This window comes from Protopterus annectens, chromosome 1.part2, assembly GCF_019279795.1.
Source record: "Protopterus annectens isolate FY-2018-M chromosome 1.part2, PAN1.0, whole genome shotgun sequence".
NCBI lineage: Eukaryota > Metazoa > Chordata > Ceratodontiformes > Protopteridae > Protopterus > Protopterus annectens.
Window position 1 is genome coordinate 820,392,321 of NC_056727.1, and position 17,579 is coordinate 820,409,899.

The window sequence follows — 17,579 nt, forward strand, 5'->3', positions numbered from 1 at the left end:
GTCAGAGTAATCCTGGCCTTCCCATTTAAAGTGCTCCCTCATGGAATGCAAAGTCTCTGAAAATGAGAAATCCTCAGGTGGAGAAGCTGTAGGAGTGGAATCATCCACATCAGAATCAGAATAAGTAGGATACTCCTGCATATCTTCCACAGAAGATTCTGAAGCCTCTGAACACTGTTCAAAACTATCAAACTCGGTTCCACCCTAGGCCTCTTATCAGGCGGGGCATAGAACCCCTAATCATAGTAATCAAATCTTCTGCCATTTTAAGCATATGTTTCTTAGGTACAGAACCCGAAATGCTAGGAGAAGCCCCCACTGAAGCTGAAGTAGGCCTACCTCTCAAAGAAGTTTTGGCAACAGAAGGAGAGGCCCTAACTACCTTGGGAAGAGAGGGAAGAACAGTCACCTGAGAAGCCCCTCAGCCTGGCCTACCTCCTGAGAAGGCACATCCTGTAAGAGTATAGTTTCTGCCTGGGACTCCATGGAAACTCCTGGCAAAACCTCCGGCTCCACTGAGCCTTCTAAAGAACCGGCGTCCGGGACTGCCGGTTCCTCAACCCTAGGCTTCACTGTTTTATCCTTGCGCTTCTTGAGGAAGCGGGCCTCGGAGCACACGGCGGCATTTTATAATTGCAACGCTTCCCAAACACTAACCTGGCACAGTCTAACCTCCTCTTAATAGTGCGTTTGTTAAACCTAGCACAAGAGCGGCAACCAACAACGTCGTGCTCAGGCCCTAAACAAGGTATACACAAGGTATGATAATCCCTATGAGGTATCTGTTTCCCACAAGAAATACAGTTATTCACTTTTCTGACATCCGGTTAAATACTGAGGCAAGAAAAACCAAAATATTCCCAACGGGTACTTAGCCAACTCTGTTTCGGTCTGAAACTCCGGTTTCGGAAATATTTCAGTACGCCAACCTGCACTCGCAAAACTGCTTCTGCATCGGACCATGCGGCAAAAAAGACTGAGGATATGGCGTCGGTCATGCGCATTAGTACCCTGACGTACTGACGTCAGTCTAATGCGCCCTGACCGACGTCAGCCTTATACTCTGGTATTCGGGCCGACTGGACGCGGACTATACCCAATAGTCAGGACTGCAGCAATGGAAGACGAAGAACATCTAGAAGCAATTGAGATGAAGTGCCTAATATAGGTGGCAGGATGTACACCGTGGGACAGACTAAAAAAATGAGGACAAAAGAGTAGAAGCCAAAGTAGCTCCGATTGAGAAAAAGTCAAAGAGAACAGATTAAGATGGTTCAGGCACATGTGCAGAAAAGCAGGAGACAATCTGGTGAAGAAGATTTGGGACAGTCAGGAAGCAAAGAGGTGGCTTGATTGTGTGAGAGAAGACGGTGATATGCACCATCTTCCCCTCATCCATAGCCTTTGTGACCCTCTTGAAGAAGTCTGTAGGTCGAGTATGCAACCTTCCAATAACACAGCCAAACTGCGATGGGTTCAGGGTGTGTAGGTTGCCAATGTCTTGCCTTGTTGATCATTTCCCAGACAATTCATTCCATGGCTCTGCATATTAGACTTGTCAGACTGATGGATCTGTGGTTCCTGGGGTCAGTTAATGGTCCACACCTATATAGAGGGATGAACACTGCAGACCTCTATTCACTTGGCATGTAATCTTTTTTGAGGTTGTAGTTGAAGAGCATCCCTAGTGGTCATGTTTTAGGCTATTTAGGAGACAAGTAGGGATATTATTGGGGCATACTGAAGCAGTGGTTTTGGCCACAGCATGTGCCACTAGGACCTGTTCCCCTTTGATAGCTGGGGGGGGGGGGGGGGGTGACAGACAGAATTTCACAGGAGGTAGTGAGGGTGAAGTTAGAACTAATTTTATCAGCTAGTAGATTTGCTGTGTCATTCTGGTTGGTGAAGGCTGTGTCATTTATGACAAGTACTGCACACTGCTGAGTGTTACCTTTAATGTTTCTGATATAGTTGAAGAAGGCCTTGTGATTGTCCTTAGCCTTTGAGGTATCATGACGTTGTAACTGTCATTGTTGGACTTTATTAGACCTTTTAAGTTTCTTGTTTAATTGAATCAGAGAGCTCTTTGAGAGTAGTTCAACCTTATTTTGGCCATGACTTTTTTCTTTTGTTATATACCCTGTTAAGATAACGATTCCACCAGTGGAGTTTGTTTTAGTGTTAGATCTGTGCTTGCTTCTAAAGGATACAGCAGCCTCAATGCAGCTATTTACATGTCTGTATAGTGGCTCTGTGAATATTTCTGCATAGATATCTGTGTTATCGGGATTTGGGGAGCTGTGAATTCTGACAAAATATATAGGAAATACTTTGTTTTAGAATAGTTCCTAACTGTTATAGATTTAGTTGGGTTTGCCTGCTTCATGTTTATTTCAAAGGAAACAGCTTTGTGGATGACCTCACCAATGAGGACATGACACAGACAGGATGCAATGCTCTCCCATGTTGGTGAGTACTCGGTCCAGAATGTTTGATCTTACAGTTGGGCTGTGCACTATCTGTCCAGGGTATTTGTGAAGTCCAGGAAAAGCTATGCCTGTGAGTTTGAGGCAATGTACATTTCCCAGTCTATAGAGGGGTAGTTAATGTCTCCCATGAAAAGGGTATTTGGTTGGATAAAAAGCGCCTTTTGTATGTCTAGGTAAGATTTGTTTGAATTTGATATTTGTTACTATACACATCAAATATTTATTTTCAGTAATTCCCCACAGGCACTGAATGATTTCATGACATCCTAATAAGCAAACGTGCCTTTAATAACAGTGAAATACATAGTATATATCACCTGATGGAAGTGGGTTTGAAGAATAATTATATTTACTTTGAAGGGGGATATTTTAAGCAGCAATCAGGGGTGCCGCTGTGCCCCAGTATTTGCTGATACGTTGATGTTATACTAAGAGGAGAATTTTGTTTTAATACTGAATTTATGGAGTACAGGAGTCAGTCTGTATTGTAGATTACTGGATGATATATGTATTTTTTGACAGAAACTACAGAACATTTTTCTGAACATTTAGGGTATATTAATTAAACCATGAAAATGTTAAGTTTTACTTAGTTTTAATATGATAAATGAAATTATTTAAATGTAGAAATAAAAAAAAACTTGTGGAAAGAAGAAGGTTTAACGTGAATCTATATTATAAATCCACCTACTCTAATATTTTCTTATATGTTAATAGTAACCATCCCTTTACTCAAAAAAAAAAGGTTGTGGTGAAAGGTCAAATGGTTAGGTTGGCCTCAAAGGTATCTGTAGATGATAAATTTCTTAAGGAGATCGAAAGCCTAAAAAGAATGATTAAGAGAAGGATTTATCCAGATGAATTATTGCAAAATTTGTATAATAAAATTGTCATTAAGGGAAAAAGTGCAGTTTACAAATATTTACTGGGGTAAAAATAAATTAATGAGAGTATCGAGTAGCATTAATAGAAACAGAAGTATATTTAGGACATATAATATTATTTTTTTATGAAATTCAGCTCACAGTTAAAAAGAATTAAAATACAATAATACATACAGATGACGTAGGAGTGAAAAAAATAAAACAACCATACTGACAAGATGAGGTGCACCAGGATAATCCAAAAAATATGTTTTACTATGATTAATCACTTTTGTCTGTATACAGGTTGATTCAGAACTTCATCAGAATCTGTTACAAACAGCAAGCACCAAGTGATGTTTTTAAAACAATTCATATAATCACATGACAGCTGACCTCTCATTCTTAAAGATTCACATATAGTTAAAAACTTTAGCAAAATATGTATATATATTCAGTCACTCATGAATATAAATAACAATGAAAATACAGAAGTACGTATTAAAAAACTCCTTTGAATTATATGAAAATGAATTGTGATAATAAAACATTATATAATGAAATAAAATATATGCATATAAAAACTGTTTCTTACAACAATAAGATACTGACACTTCAAAACAGTTACCCCACCAAACACTGACCAGGGCTGACCCTGTTTAACTTTTTTAAATCAAACTAGATCAAACACTTTGTTTTTACTTTACAACCTGGTTGCCTATAACCTAAAAACACTAGTAACAGTGACTGCATCATTAATATCGGGAGGTTGGGTTGCATTCAGCAGTAGCTGCTATCTGGGTTCTTTATACTCTAATGTGTTTTCTTAAGAGTCAAACCTGGTTTGAGACCAGAATTTACATATAAAAGGAGTAGAAACTTGAAAAATTTGTTAAACATGAACTGTGATATAGAAAATAAAGTCTCTATAAGGTCTGAGGGTAACAAATGTATATATATATATATATATATATATATATATATATATATATATATATATACACACATATATGTATACATATATATATATATATATAGAGAGAGAGAGAGAGAGATTGCCAAAAAGAATGAGGTTCACTTAAAAAATTATGAAGATTTGATTCATAGGTTCATAGGTAGGTATTAGGCTATCGACCCAAAGGCCTACGTAAGCCTAGCTGGCAAGGTACCATAGCTTGCGCCACACAAGAAAGTTATTTTTCTGTACCACTGTCCAATAGAGACACAGAAGTGATCCCCGAGGTGTATTTGCTATTTCCCATCCACTCATAAAGATTTTTCTTGAAGAGTACTAATGAAGAACTTTGCTTGACATAGATGGGTAGCTTGTTCCAGAGTATAGGAAGTCTCTGGGACAGGAATCTATCCCTCCAGCATGTCCTGTTTATTGTGGTGACAAGGTTTAGGTCCCTAGAGTGTGTAGCTTGAAGGGATTGGGATTTCTTTAGGTGCAGCATGTCCAACAGCTCCTGGTTTGACATAGCTTTATGTTAGGCAGAGATCACCTCGGAGTAGGCGATATGCTACGGAGTAAAGCTGGAGTTTTTTGAGGTGGTCAGTGTAGGGCATTTGTTTGAGGCCAGTAATCCTCTTTGTGAGCTACTTCTGTGGTGTTTCCAGCTGCTGCAGATGTCTTGTGAGGTACATTCCAAAAGGGGCGTTGTACTCTATAATGGGTCTAATGAGTGACGAGTAGAGGGGAACAATGACCTCTTTTTTCCTGGATGAAAACCCTTTTATGATGAGGTGTGCCACGTAGAAGGACTTCCTGACTACTGTGGTGATATGACTATCAAAGGAGAGACTACTGTCCACCTAGGTCCCAAGGTCTATCTATGTTTACTTTAATTGTAACACCAAGTTGGTGGTATACTTAGCCTGATGAAAACAATGTAATTCATTTTTAGTAGGCAAGACAAAGTGAATGCTAAAAGATAGAGTATCATCATCATCTTCTTTCGGCTGTTCCCGTTAGGGGTCGCCACAGCGGATCACCTGTTTCCATTTCTTCCTGTCCTCTCCATTTTGCTCTGTCACACCAATCACCTGCATGTCCTCTCTTACCACATCCATAAACCTTATCTTAGGCTTTCCTCTTTTCCTGTTACCTGGTAGCTTCATCCTTAGCATCTTTTTCCCAATATACTCAGCATCTCTCCTCAGCACATGTCAAAACCAACGTAATCTTGCCTCAATGGCTTTGTCTCCAAACCTTCCAACCTGGGCTGACCCTAATATACTTATTCCTAATCCTGTCCAACCTCGTCACACCCAGTGCAAATCTTAATATCTTTAGCTCTGCCACATCCAGCTCAAACTCCTGCATTTTTGTCAATGCCACTGTCTCCAACCCATATAACATAGCTGGTCTCACTACCCTCTTGTAGACCTTACCTTTTACTCTTACAGGTATTCGTCTGTCACAAATCACTCCTGACACTCTTCTCCACCCACCTATAAATGATATTAAGAAAATGAATTTGAATAATGCTCTCGCCAAGCATATTGATGAATCTGAAAGAAATTTATTTGTATTTTTTGCACTGGAGAAAATGGTTTCTTATCCCGAGGGGACAGCTTGTAATAAGGGAGTTAATCTGGCAGCTGAAATTAACAGTGGACAACCTGCCTGGTTTGAATGAATATGCATCTACTAAGAGTGCTTTAAGACACAGAACCTATAAATTTTAATGAAGTATTTTAAATGTATTAATTATATGAACTTTATTAAGCAGAAATAGTTTAGTATATGATATTTACTAGAAGGAATTGATTGCAAATGGAGTATTGGGGGATCATGTGATTTTTTTTACGTGTGTATATAAATAAGCTTTTCAAGCACTGTTTAGGTCTGAAGAAGTCTTGCAATCCTCAATGAAAGCATATTAAACATTTTTTATTTTTCCTGACATGTTGTTGCCTGTAATTTGTTTTTCCTATTTCTTGGATATTGGTTCAATACCTGTTTATCTGTAATCCTGGTTTCAAACAGTAACAGCTACTGTCTTGATTTTTTTCTTTTACCTGCACCTCAAACTGTTTTTGAGATAATGAGCTCAGAAGATATAGTGTTCTCTAGTTACTTCATTAGCCAATGAAAATTTCAGGCACAAGCCATAGCTGCCATACTGTAAAATGTTATTCTGCGCCAACACATTAATGGGACATCAAACAAGCTAATTACATAGTGTATGAAAGTCCATTACTTTTTCCATAAGCATTAGCTATACAGAAGAAGTGCCACACTGCATGATGGGTACACATTCCAATTCATCTGAGAAATCACAGAATATTCCAGAAACTAACTGCATTTCAAACAGTAACAGCTACTGTCTTGATTTTTTTCTTTTACCTGCACCTCAAACTGTTTTTGAGATAATGAGCTCAGAAGATATAGTGTTCTCTAGTTACTTCATTAGCCAATGAAAATTTCAGGCACAAGCCATAGCTGCCATACTGTAAAATGTTATTCTGCTCCAACACATTAATGGAACATCAAACAAGCTAATTACATAGTGTATGAAAGTCCATTACTTTTTACACAAGCATTAGCTATACAGAAGAAGTGCCACACTGCATGATGGGTACACATTCCAATTCATCTGAGAAATCACAGAATATTCCAGAAACTAACTGCATTTCAGAGTATTATAGATTGAAGATGTCCATGAGTATGGGTGAGAACGCTCACATTTTCTTTATACAAGAGGCTTCAGTACAGGATATACTTTTTAATCCCTTTTTATTCTCATGTTATGGGTTACACTAACTTGTACTATTTTTTCCTATGTGAGCATCAGAATATTTCATTTTATTTTATTCTGTTTATCTTTAATAGGCATAACAATCTGTGAAACAAAAATGGTAGAATTTGCAAAAGCAGTTAAAATCGAAGAAGCAAAGTTTGAGACACAATAGCAGCCAAGAAAAGGGTATAATGGGAGGTATGTCACTTAAACATATATGTCTTAAACTGAAATGTAAACTACTGAAATATTTGCATATACATATTTATGGTTGACTGGGGACCTTAGCCCATCTTTTTCCTATGCTATCTCCTCTCTTTCACCCTTCACTATGTGTTTATCTGAAATTAGTTAATGAAGTTTAATCATAAAGAGAGTCCAAGTAAACTCAAGCATGCTTGCAGACGTACTAGACCCCAGACACAATGACAGTGGTTGAAAGAATATATCTCAGTATCAAAATCTAAATATATTTACCTATAGTCTCTTTGTGCAATCCTCAAAAATACAGTTTCCTTCTGAAAATATATCAAATCTACAGACTCATTACACTTGCCAATGACCTGTGAACCTCACATTCCCAAGCATCACAAACAAAAAGCACACGGAAAGCAATTTTATTAATGTTTCTGTTATCAGTAAATAAACTCATATAACAATTTCTGCCTACCCCTTACAAAAAACAATAAAGCTGCGTCAGACCTCAGTGGACAGGCAGACATGTACTAAGCAGACAGTATTTCTGTGTCACGCGGTACCTTTTCTAGGCTGATATCAAATCATACAATCGGTTCCTACTATTTTCCTCTTTTAAACTTCCTTGTAATAATCTCATCCAAACAACACCATGAAGATGCTTTACAGGCACTGATTTATCTCACCCTTCCCAAACTGACCACCATTCTAGAACTAGAAATACCTTTTTTTGCTCTTATTTCTTCTTACTTGTGCCACCTTACTTCCTTAAGAATGTCTACTCCTCCACAACGCCGTCTCTATATGCACATTTAATGCATTCGCTTGTACTAGACATCTCTGTTACCAATGTTATTATTTCCCTGATACCCACATTTACTATGGAATGATCTAATGCCTTCAATACCTTAAAGCCTTAGTATTTTCACACTGAAAAACTTCTGATTCAATACAATTGTGCTTAGTACAGGTCTAAACTATCTCAACTGTATATACACAAGTATGTAAAGGTATAAGGTGTAAATGACCTGAGATGCACCTCCCTGGACTGTATGAAGGGAGACATTTTGGAGCTTTCAGACTATGTGTCTGAGACTGGGATGAGCCTAGCATTGAGTAGCATATTACCATCACCTCATGATGTCATTTTAATGTATTTGTAAAGGGATTTTCTTTTATCCCTAGGAGAAAGTGTGATGTGTTTAAATTATTGGTGGATTTTAAATTATATAAACGAAAAAAGAATCTAGAACTACTTTTTAATGGTCAAGAAAGGTCCAACTCACACAATTCCCCCTTGCACCCTTGCATAGGAAAAGCATTTTTAACCCGCCCTTGCATCCACAATTAAAGAACTTTGAATGCATGGCAGAGAACAAGTTAAGGCAAGCCATAAATAAAAACAAAGTGACTCCGAATCTTAGTAGGGAAGAGAGAGACTTACTTGAATAATGTAGAAGTAACAAGAATTTAAGAATTATGAAACTGGATAAGGGTTGGGTTGTAGTCTTAATGGATAAAATCACATATTAAGGTAAGATGATGGAGATTTTGGGTGATATCAACCAGTATATGAGGGTTTCTCTGAATGAAGTAAATATTGCTTACAAAAGAATACAAGTATGTTTAACTAATTTGCTCATTGAAGGGCTTATAGACAATGATACTTAGAATTTTTTACATGTCGAGAAACCTAGAAGTCCATCAATTTTTGGCATCCCCAAGGTCCATAAGGATGTGGGCAACCCACCCTTAAGGCCAATAGTCTCTGCTGAAGGTTCCATAACAGCCCCCTTAGCTAAATTTGTGGATTCCAAGCTTAAAAAATTGTCCAGGGGGGGAGGGGCACAAATGTACTCAAAGATTCATGGGACCTTTTGAAAAAACTGCATTCGGGCCTTTATTGTGACAACCTTACTTTTATCACAGTTGATGTGACAGATTTATTTTCTTCAATACCCCACACTCTGGGTTTAGAATTGTTAGAAGATGTTTTACATGATACTAATGACATAAGTTTTAATGATTTTAGAACATGTTTAGTCTTAATGTATGTGATTTTAAAAAACAATTTTATATTTTTTGAGGGCGAGTATTTTAAACAACTAAGAGGTGCTGCTATGGGGGCCCATTTTGCCCCCACGTACGCTAACATTATACTTTCCTACTGGGAAAAGAAATCTGTGTTCAATTGTGATTTCTGGTGTTGGAATTTTTATGCTCGTTTTTTGGATGACATTTGTTTATTTTGGGTTGAACCTAAGAGTAGGTTTTTAGATTTCTTTAACTATTTGTCTAGCACCACAGATTTCTTAAGATTCACATATGATATCAGTTCTGATGAAATGAGATACTTGGACCTCAGTATCAGTAAGGCTGGAGGGAACTTCAAAACTAGAGTTTACAGAAAAGCAACATTTTCAAACTCTTACCTATATTATACCAGTGCACACCCACATCACCAGAAGAAAGGGGTAGTAAAGGGTCACTTTGTTCAAATATCCAGAATGACCTCAGATGACAATGATTTTATTAATGAAATTACTTATCTTATGGATTTGTTCAAAGCTAGGAGGTACCCAGAAAAGCTTCTAGCAGAAGTATACAATGAAGTTTTGGAAGCAAGAAAATCTAGGTTTGCCCCCATTTTCGGGAGTGACAATCAGGGCCTTGAAAATATTCAAACACTGGAGAGGTCAGGTGATAATCGGTACAACAGTGCTTTGGTTATTACTTATGATGGGGATGCTGGGTTGGCCAGAAACATTATAGAAAGAGAATGGAACAGATTTGCTAGTACATCAGACCTGCAGTATATATTTGATAAACATTTTAAGTGTATTTACAGAAGGGGACACTGTATTAAAAACATTTTGGAGAATGGTACCCCTAGGACAGGTGTTCACCTTTCTAACAAAAGGGGCACACACAAGTGTGGTTGTTGTGCCCAATGCCCAATGCTCAAAGTTGGAGAGACAGTTCATCTGAAAAGTAGAGACAGACTTATTAAGACAAATGGTTTTGCTAATTGCAAGACAAATGGAATTATTTATTTAGCCTTGTGTGACAAATGTGAAGCATTCTATTTAGGCAAAACTGTGAGAAAATTAAAGTCAAGAATGTATGAACACAGGTTGTTGTTGTGTCTTTCGGCTTTTCCCAGTTAGGGGTCACCACAGTGGAACGCTGGTTCGCTAATGATTGGCAGTAGATTTTTATGTGCCGAGTTGCCGGCCCTGACGCACAACCTTTAATGAAGGTATGCCCATTCACACTCTAGCTGAGAATCGAACAGGACAACATCTTACTGTGAGGTGACAATGCTACCGCAGCACCACCACTGCAGTCAATGTATGAACACAGGTACAATATAAAAAAGATAAACAGTAACAATTTTCTGAATAAACATACTCTGAACTGTGCAGGAGCTGATTTTCATTTTTATGTAATATAAATATTGCCCATTGATCCTAGGGGTGGCCCTTGGGAAACACGCCTAGAATACAGGGAACTGTACTGGTAACTAGTTCTTGAAGCTACTAGGTATCCTGGTTTGAATGAGATGGTTTCATTGAAGCCAGTCTTAAAGCTTAGGTCAGCTAAACTTTAAATTATGTGACTTTCCAGCAGATGGTGCTGTTTTACATTTTGTATGACCCCTAACCAGGAAAAGCTGAAAGACACAACAACATGACCTACACAACGGTGTTTTAAAATGTGGTTTTAAAAAGGTTTTATATTTTTAAACATTTTTAAACATTTTTTGTTTATAAGTTTTTACAAATTGTAAATAATGTATGTTTTTTACAAGATTCCTGATTGACAACAAATGATTTTCTATGCACTTCTGTATTTATTGTGTTTCATTGATTGTATATATGTTTTTTTTTTTTTTGCACTGTGTTTTTAAAAGTATAATAGTTTGTTAATTGATTAATTGGGGATATTTATGTATATAAAGGGGTTTCAGAAGTTGGTATGCTCCTCTAAAGAAGTTTTTGTGACAAAAAAGCGGTGATAGAGTTAATGCGTTCTGGATATGTTTTACGTTTTTTAATATCGTGTGCGATCAATAAAACAGTGGATTTTATTATGGTGAATCTTCCAGTGCCTTATTGTTGGTTATCTTCTAATAAAACATGCTTCAGGTATCAATTTTCTATTCAAGGTTACTTTCTTGTAATGATTACAATCTAAGAGGAGTGATGTATTAACTGCTGCACCATAAAGTATCATAAATATGAAACAGAATTAGTTTATATTTTATTTAAAATTTATTTTTAAATGTAGTTTAGATGCTGCATAACTTAATGCAGCAACACCAGAGTTTCTGTATAACTCTTCATGGGCAACAAAAAAATGGCTCCATTCTGCCAGAAGTTCCTGATCTCCATGTGTAAACAAAGGCCTTGAGAGGTTATACAACATACCTTTCATAAGTCAATTGATAGGTACCCATAAAAATAAATAAAAAAACATATATTTATGAGTACTACAGATTTATTTCTTGTAATTTTATTTACTGCAAGGAAATATCTTTGCAGAATGAAAGCTGTAAATGCTGATGGAGTTTCTTACTAATTAAGGTCTTACCTTTAGACAATAATATCCTATTATGCAGAAAAAAGAGATTACAGTGTGAAGAATGGCAAGGATTCTTAGTGTTGGCTCCATGTAGCCACTGCTCTCTTCCAGGACATAGTGCACCGTCACAATCCTATGTAAACCACTGCTCATGCTAGTCCACTTTGAGCTAGCTTCCACACTTTCTGTGCCGACGCTGAGGGCTTCCTTTTCCTCAACCACAGCTGATGTAGATACCTAAAAATGTTGATACACCAATGTATAAAGAACAATTTGGCATTAGTTGTACTTTCGGCATCAGAAGGTTAAGGCTGTGGAAGATAAAGGAAATAAGTAAACAAGTTACTGTCAAAAAATTAAGCTGAAGCTTACATCTCACTCACAAATGATTAAGGAAATGTGAAAATGGTAAAGGTTCATGGGACAGTTTTATATATTATATACAATGGAAAGCATTAAAAATGGTAATTCTGTAAGAAACAGTGACTTCACATCTTAATTAGTGGCTGACCGCATGGTAGTTATATATGTTCTTGCTTTCTCTTAAAAGATGATGCATTTTTTTACATCAGGTATTTGAGATACAACAGGTTATGGGCATAACAGAGGTATGATTTTATTAGATGACTAAACATGTGAAGACATGACCTACCGTAAAACACTCTTAGGTGGACTGCCTAAAAGAATCCGTAGGTGAAAGCTAGTGCGTACACGACATATTCTAATAAACATCTAGCTATTGATTTTCTCCTGCAATTTAGGAAGATACCTTCCGTCACTACATATTACCTTGTCTACCTTGTCTATAAAAACTTTAAAATGTTAGTGAACCCACAAAACTCAGAACCTTACTGAAACTAACATAGCATATCAGCCTGGCCCTGCAACTAGCATGCAATCCAAGCCATCAGAACTACAGCAGAAAAAAATCATAGAAATTAGCACTGTTTTTTACAGCTCAAGGGAAAAATAATGAATATGAAATATAGCAAACTGGAAAATATATGGATCTTTGAAATTCCTGTGTATCTAGAGTGCAAAATCAATAATTACTGTCAGAAAGCACAATGAAACAGCATATAAACCCACTAAAAACTATATCTCAGAACTATTCAAGCCTGCTTGAAACCTGAAATGAAGATAACTTACATATAAAATGATTTACCTTGTCTCTGTAGGAGCTGCCCTGGCAAATAACAGTTAACATTTTTAATAATGTATTCAAGTTACTCTAAACTTTGGAATGCCTATGTCCAAACAATCAAGAACAAGTTCACACCATCCAGTCTGTCTGGTTGAAAACTACTCTTTTTCAGAAATTCTACTATATCCAAAAATAACTGTGTGGACAACTATTCTCCCCACTTTCACAAATCACCTGCAGAATTACTTGAAGCTAACTCTGTAATTAAAAAGTGCAGCCTGCTTTCAAAATGGTGTCTTTTACAATTTCTGATTTAATAAAATGTCAGAATGTTGTTATTAATGAAAACTTAACAGGTTTATACGGGTTCACTACAAAAGACCAAAAACTCACAAGACCGACGCCCGTAATCCTGAGACCAAATACCCGAAAGATGAGAAGACAGACGGACCACAAGTACGAAATTCAAAATGGTGAACGATCAACACACATACAGTACACACATACACATACACACAGTGTCCCCCCAAACCCAAACACATAATCCTACACTATAGGTAAGCAGGGGGGCAAGCCACCCTGCACTCCCCATGCCTCCCCTACTTTAATATTTTAACTCTGAGATCACACAAGTACAGACATAAGGCAAACTCACACCCGCACATTACAGTCCCTCACACACACACCACAGTCACAACACACACTAACACACACTAAAGCCTCTCACAAACACACTTACACACAGAGACTTACCTGAACAACAACACCAGAAGCGCTAACTCAATATCCCTTAACATCGGCATTTTGAATTTCGCGCTTCTGGTCTTTCGGTAATGTGGGGAATCGGTCTTCTGGTCTCGGTAATTTGGGCATCGGGATTCTGAGCATTCAGTATTTTGTAGGGGAACTGTTTATACATGTTGTGATTCAGCATCTGATATTTAGTAAGTTGTAGTTGCTCATACTGTCCTAGTAAGCTTTTAATTTTATGTAGTTTAGAAGGCTATAAATTTCAGAATTCATGATAATCTACTAAAAGGGGGGTTGAATTACCTTTAAATATTATTTCTTCCTTAATGCACCTTCATATCAGTATACCGAAAAATGTGTGATGTGTGCCCCATTTCTTCTTTTTTGCACTTAGCATCATTATTATAGATCTTTATAAACTACATACAGCTCCTTAATCAAATAAATATTTGGATAGGTTTGATCACCTTACTACCCCCATCTCTCTTCTTTCATGCAGCATTTTATAAGTTAGAATAATTTTTTAGCACAGACTTCTCATTTAAAGTGTAATATATCTGTTTTATTTCTTTTAGTTTACTGACTTCAATATAAAGTAGAAGTAATTTGGTCAAAAAAATATACAAGGGTCATTATAAACATTCAGCACATGCCTCATTTTATCTTAATATGTTGTGACGCCCATGCACTGGCCCAGTCATCAAGGAGTCTCAATCCTCACCAATAGCACCAGTGAGAGGCATGCACACTGGGAAGGCAAACACGTTTAATGCACAGTGAAGTAGAATTTCCCTTAAGAGCACACAGAGATCACAGTCAGTCTAGGGATGGTTTCTCCCTTTCTCTCCAGATCCCTAATAAGACTCCTCACTGGCACAGCTATAGGGTACAGATCTCAGCCTAGTGGTCAAGCCAAAACCTCCAGCACCCTCGCTCTCCAACCAGTGCCCAAGTAGCTGCCACACACACACACTTTAAGGTATGAGTTATACATAAACACACAGACACTCCTGGGGAAGGTTGGCACAGGTCCTCCAGCTATGCCCCTTTCTGCCCAGGCTATAAGGTCATAATCCACTGCCATCAACCACTATTTATCAGCTACTAATAAGGCCCTTAACAAAGGGTGCCCAATTTTACTGTGTAATATTATTACCTAATTAGTTAGTGTGACGAACAGTCTCCATCTTAGCCACTTGGCATTTTGCTGGCTGGCTTGGTGCAGGGGATGTTAAGGGATTGTGATCTGTAACTACAGTGAATTTTCTTCCATACAGATAAGGCTGAAATGTCTGTAGTGCCCACACTATAGCTAATTTTTCAAGTGACCCTTGGAGTGGCTTTGTACAGTATCACCAGATACATGCAAGTACTCTAGGGATTAAATTATCTCTACACAAAACATCCACAGTTGAAAGGTTTACAAATATTTAATAATAAAAACACAAGACAATACTTATTATTTCAACACAATGACATTACAGAGTTCAAAGATCACAGGAAACTTTTAAAATAATATTGTAGGATAGTCTGACATAAATATAGAAAACAGCTAGACTAATCTTTCTATTTATATCTATCCCTAAGAGAAATACTAAAGTCTAAGATACTACTTACATACAGAGCAAAGGCTGACTGCTGGTGAGTTGATGTGTTCAGGTTCAGACAAAATCCAAAATGCTCTAATATTTCTCTCTGAGAAAGTCGTAAATTGATAAACACCCAGTACTGCTGAGTCATTTCACATTACATCATTTTTATCACGTCTTTAGTTCCCAGGCTAACAGAAACTCAAAATTTACATTCCTTATTAAGCTGCACCTGGCAAGCAAGTGACAGCAATAAAAGACATTATACATGTGTAGAGCACCCACGGGTGTAGCTGAAGAGATATGGGTTCCTTCCTACCTGACTCTGGTGATACACCTATTAGGCCCAACATACCAAGGTGGCAAGAGGGACATATTTTATTCTAGGTTTAAAAAGGCAATAGCACAACCATAAACAAATTATTTCAGCAGTGCACCAGTTAGCAATAAGGCAAGGTGAGAATATGCATGTAGTGAAAACATACATTCACCCTCTTCCCCAGAACTCAACAGAAGAAGGTCTTGACATTCAAACATGCACAAAAAAGGCAATATCAATGGACAGTAACGCTTTATAATACAGCAATACAAACACGGGGAAAAATGCAATGTCATTAAGCGATAAAAGAGTCATAATACAACAATACAGATATGAGAAAATGCAATGTCATTGAGCAGCAAAATTCTTGAAGGCAGAAGTACTAACGAGCAAAATGCAATGTCATTGAACAATGAGGATTTCTAATGCAACAATACAAATATGAGAAAAATGCAATGTCATTGAGCAGTAAAGATTCTTTAAGGCAGCAGTACTAACATGGCAAAATGCATTATCATTGAACAATAAAGATTTATAGTGCCACAATCCAAATATGAGAGAATGCAATGTCATTCAGCAGTACTAAAACCCTCTACCCCCGTGATCAATTCTAAACAGACCAACTATGAAACACTCTATTATACCTTGTTCACTGGCCAGTGACTACTTACAGTCTTGCTGCCAGCATGATGGGGCCCAAGTTGGAACTCATATGGATCCCAGTTATTTGTAATCCACAAAGCATTAAAGGGGGGACCACAACCTTATAAAAATATAAAATGACGGCCAGAGCCTCTCACCACTTTGTCGAGAATATCCTAGTGGCCAGGTGCTGTGGTTCCTCTGATGAGAAAAGTAATAGGCCCAAGGGAACTCCTTTCCTTGCTGAATCATAGCAGGCATGGAACTGCTTGTTTTAGACTTCTCTCCTGATTCCACAAAATACCATATCCAGGATTTCAGCAAGAGACAGACACAATCTGCTACATCACTTCCCTGTCCCAAAACAGTAGAAAAGAAAATCCAGTCTTGCTGCAAGGCCCTTTTTCCCTTTTAACTGTGTGTTTTAGTCTTCCCTCCTTCATCTAGTCTCCCAGAATCCTCTTTCACTTTCAAAATTGTCTTTTATATCACTGAAAATGAGCTCCATCTTGTGGTGTAATGGAAAATTACAGTCTATTACTTCTACACGAAATACAGTGGGAGCTGCACATGTAAAACCTTAGTAATTATCTCTTAAATCAAGACAATAGAAACAATTTCCTGGCCCAGACATCCTGTCTCCGAGCTTGAGATCAAACAGCCATACAATGTTTGACTTATTAGCTTTCTCCCAGCAGAGTGCACTGTGGTTAAATTTTTGAAGCTCAGTATATCATATAGTTTAATCATAACATAAAGTTCTCTTTACATTTGTAAAACAAGCCTGTGGATTACATTAATATTTACAAATGACATAGAATTGTTTACAAAATTCTATCTCGCTTAGCTGACAGCCTTCACATATCTCTCAAGGGAACCTTACATTATTCCATTCCACAAAGTTGGTATTTATAAAGGCAAAAATTTCATCCTGCCACTCCTATCTAATCTAAATTATTGCATACATTTTCAAAACCTTTTTTATCATGCTCCAATTAATCTTTTTAAAGCTGCAAACGTTTTCTGCACACACACACACACACACACACACACACACACACACACACACACACACACACACACACACACACACACATTCCCCAACAAAATATTTCTTTCAAATTTTAGGAAGCCAGTTTTCATAAATAGTTAAAGAGCAAGCTCATGTCAACAATAAAAACTAATGCATGCATAACGTATGACTTCAAATAGCACTACACCATGTTGAAAGTAGTACTACTAAAGGATTCCTATTAGA

The 17,579-nt window shown here is 37.4% G+C and overlaps 1 protein-coding gene across 1 annotated transcript in view; it reads right to left on the bottom strand.

The window, feature by feature from the left end:
* RYR2 (ryanodine receptor 2) overlaps positions 1–17,579 on the bottom strand; it is a 6,224,161-nt gene that overhangs the window by 972,255 nt on the left and 5,234,327 nt on the right. The window contains exon 94 of the mRNA XM_044059048.1: positions 11,887–12,114. Within this exon, the coding sequence (XP_043914983.1) occupies positions 11,887–12,114 (228 nt within the window). The remainder of the gene's footprint in view (positions 1–11,886; positions 12,115–17,579) is intronic.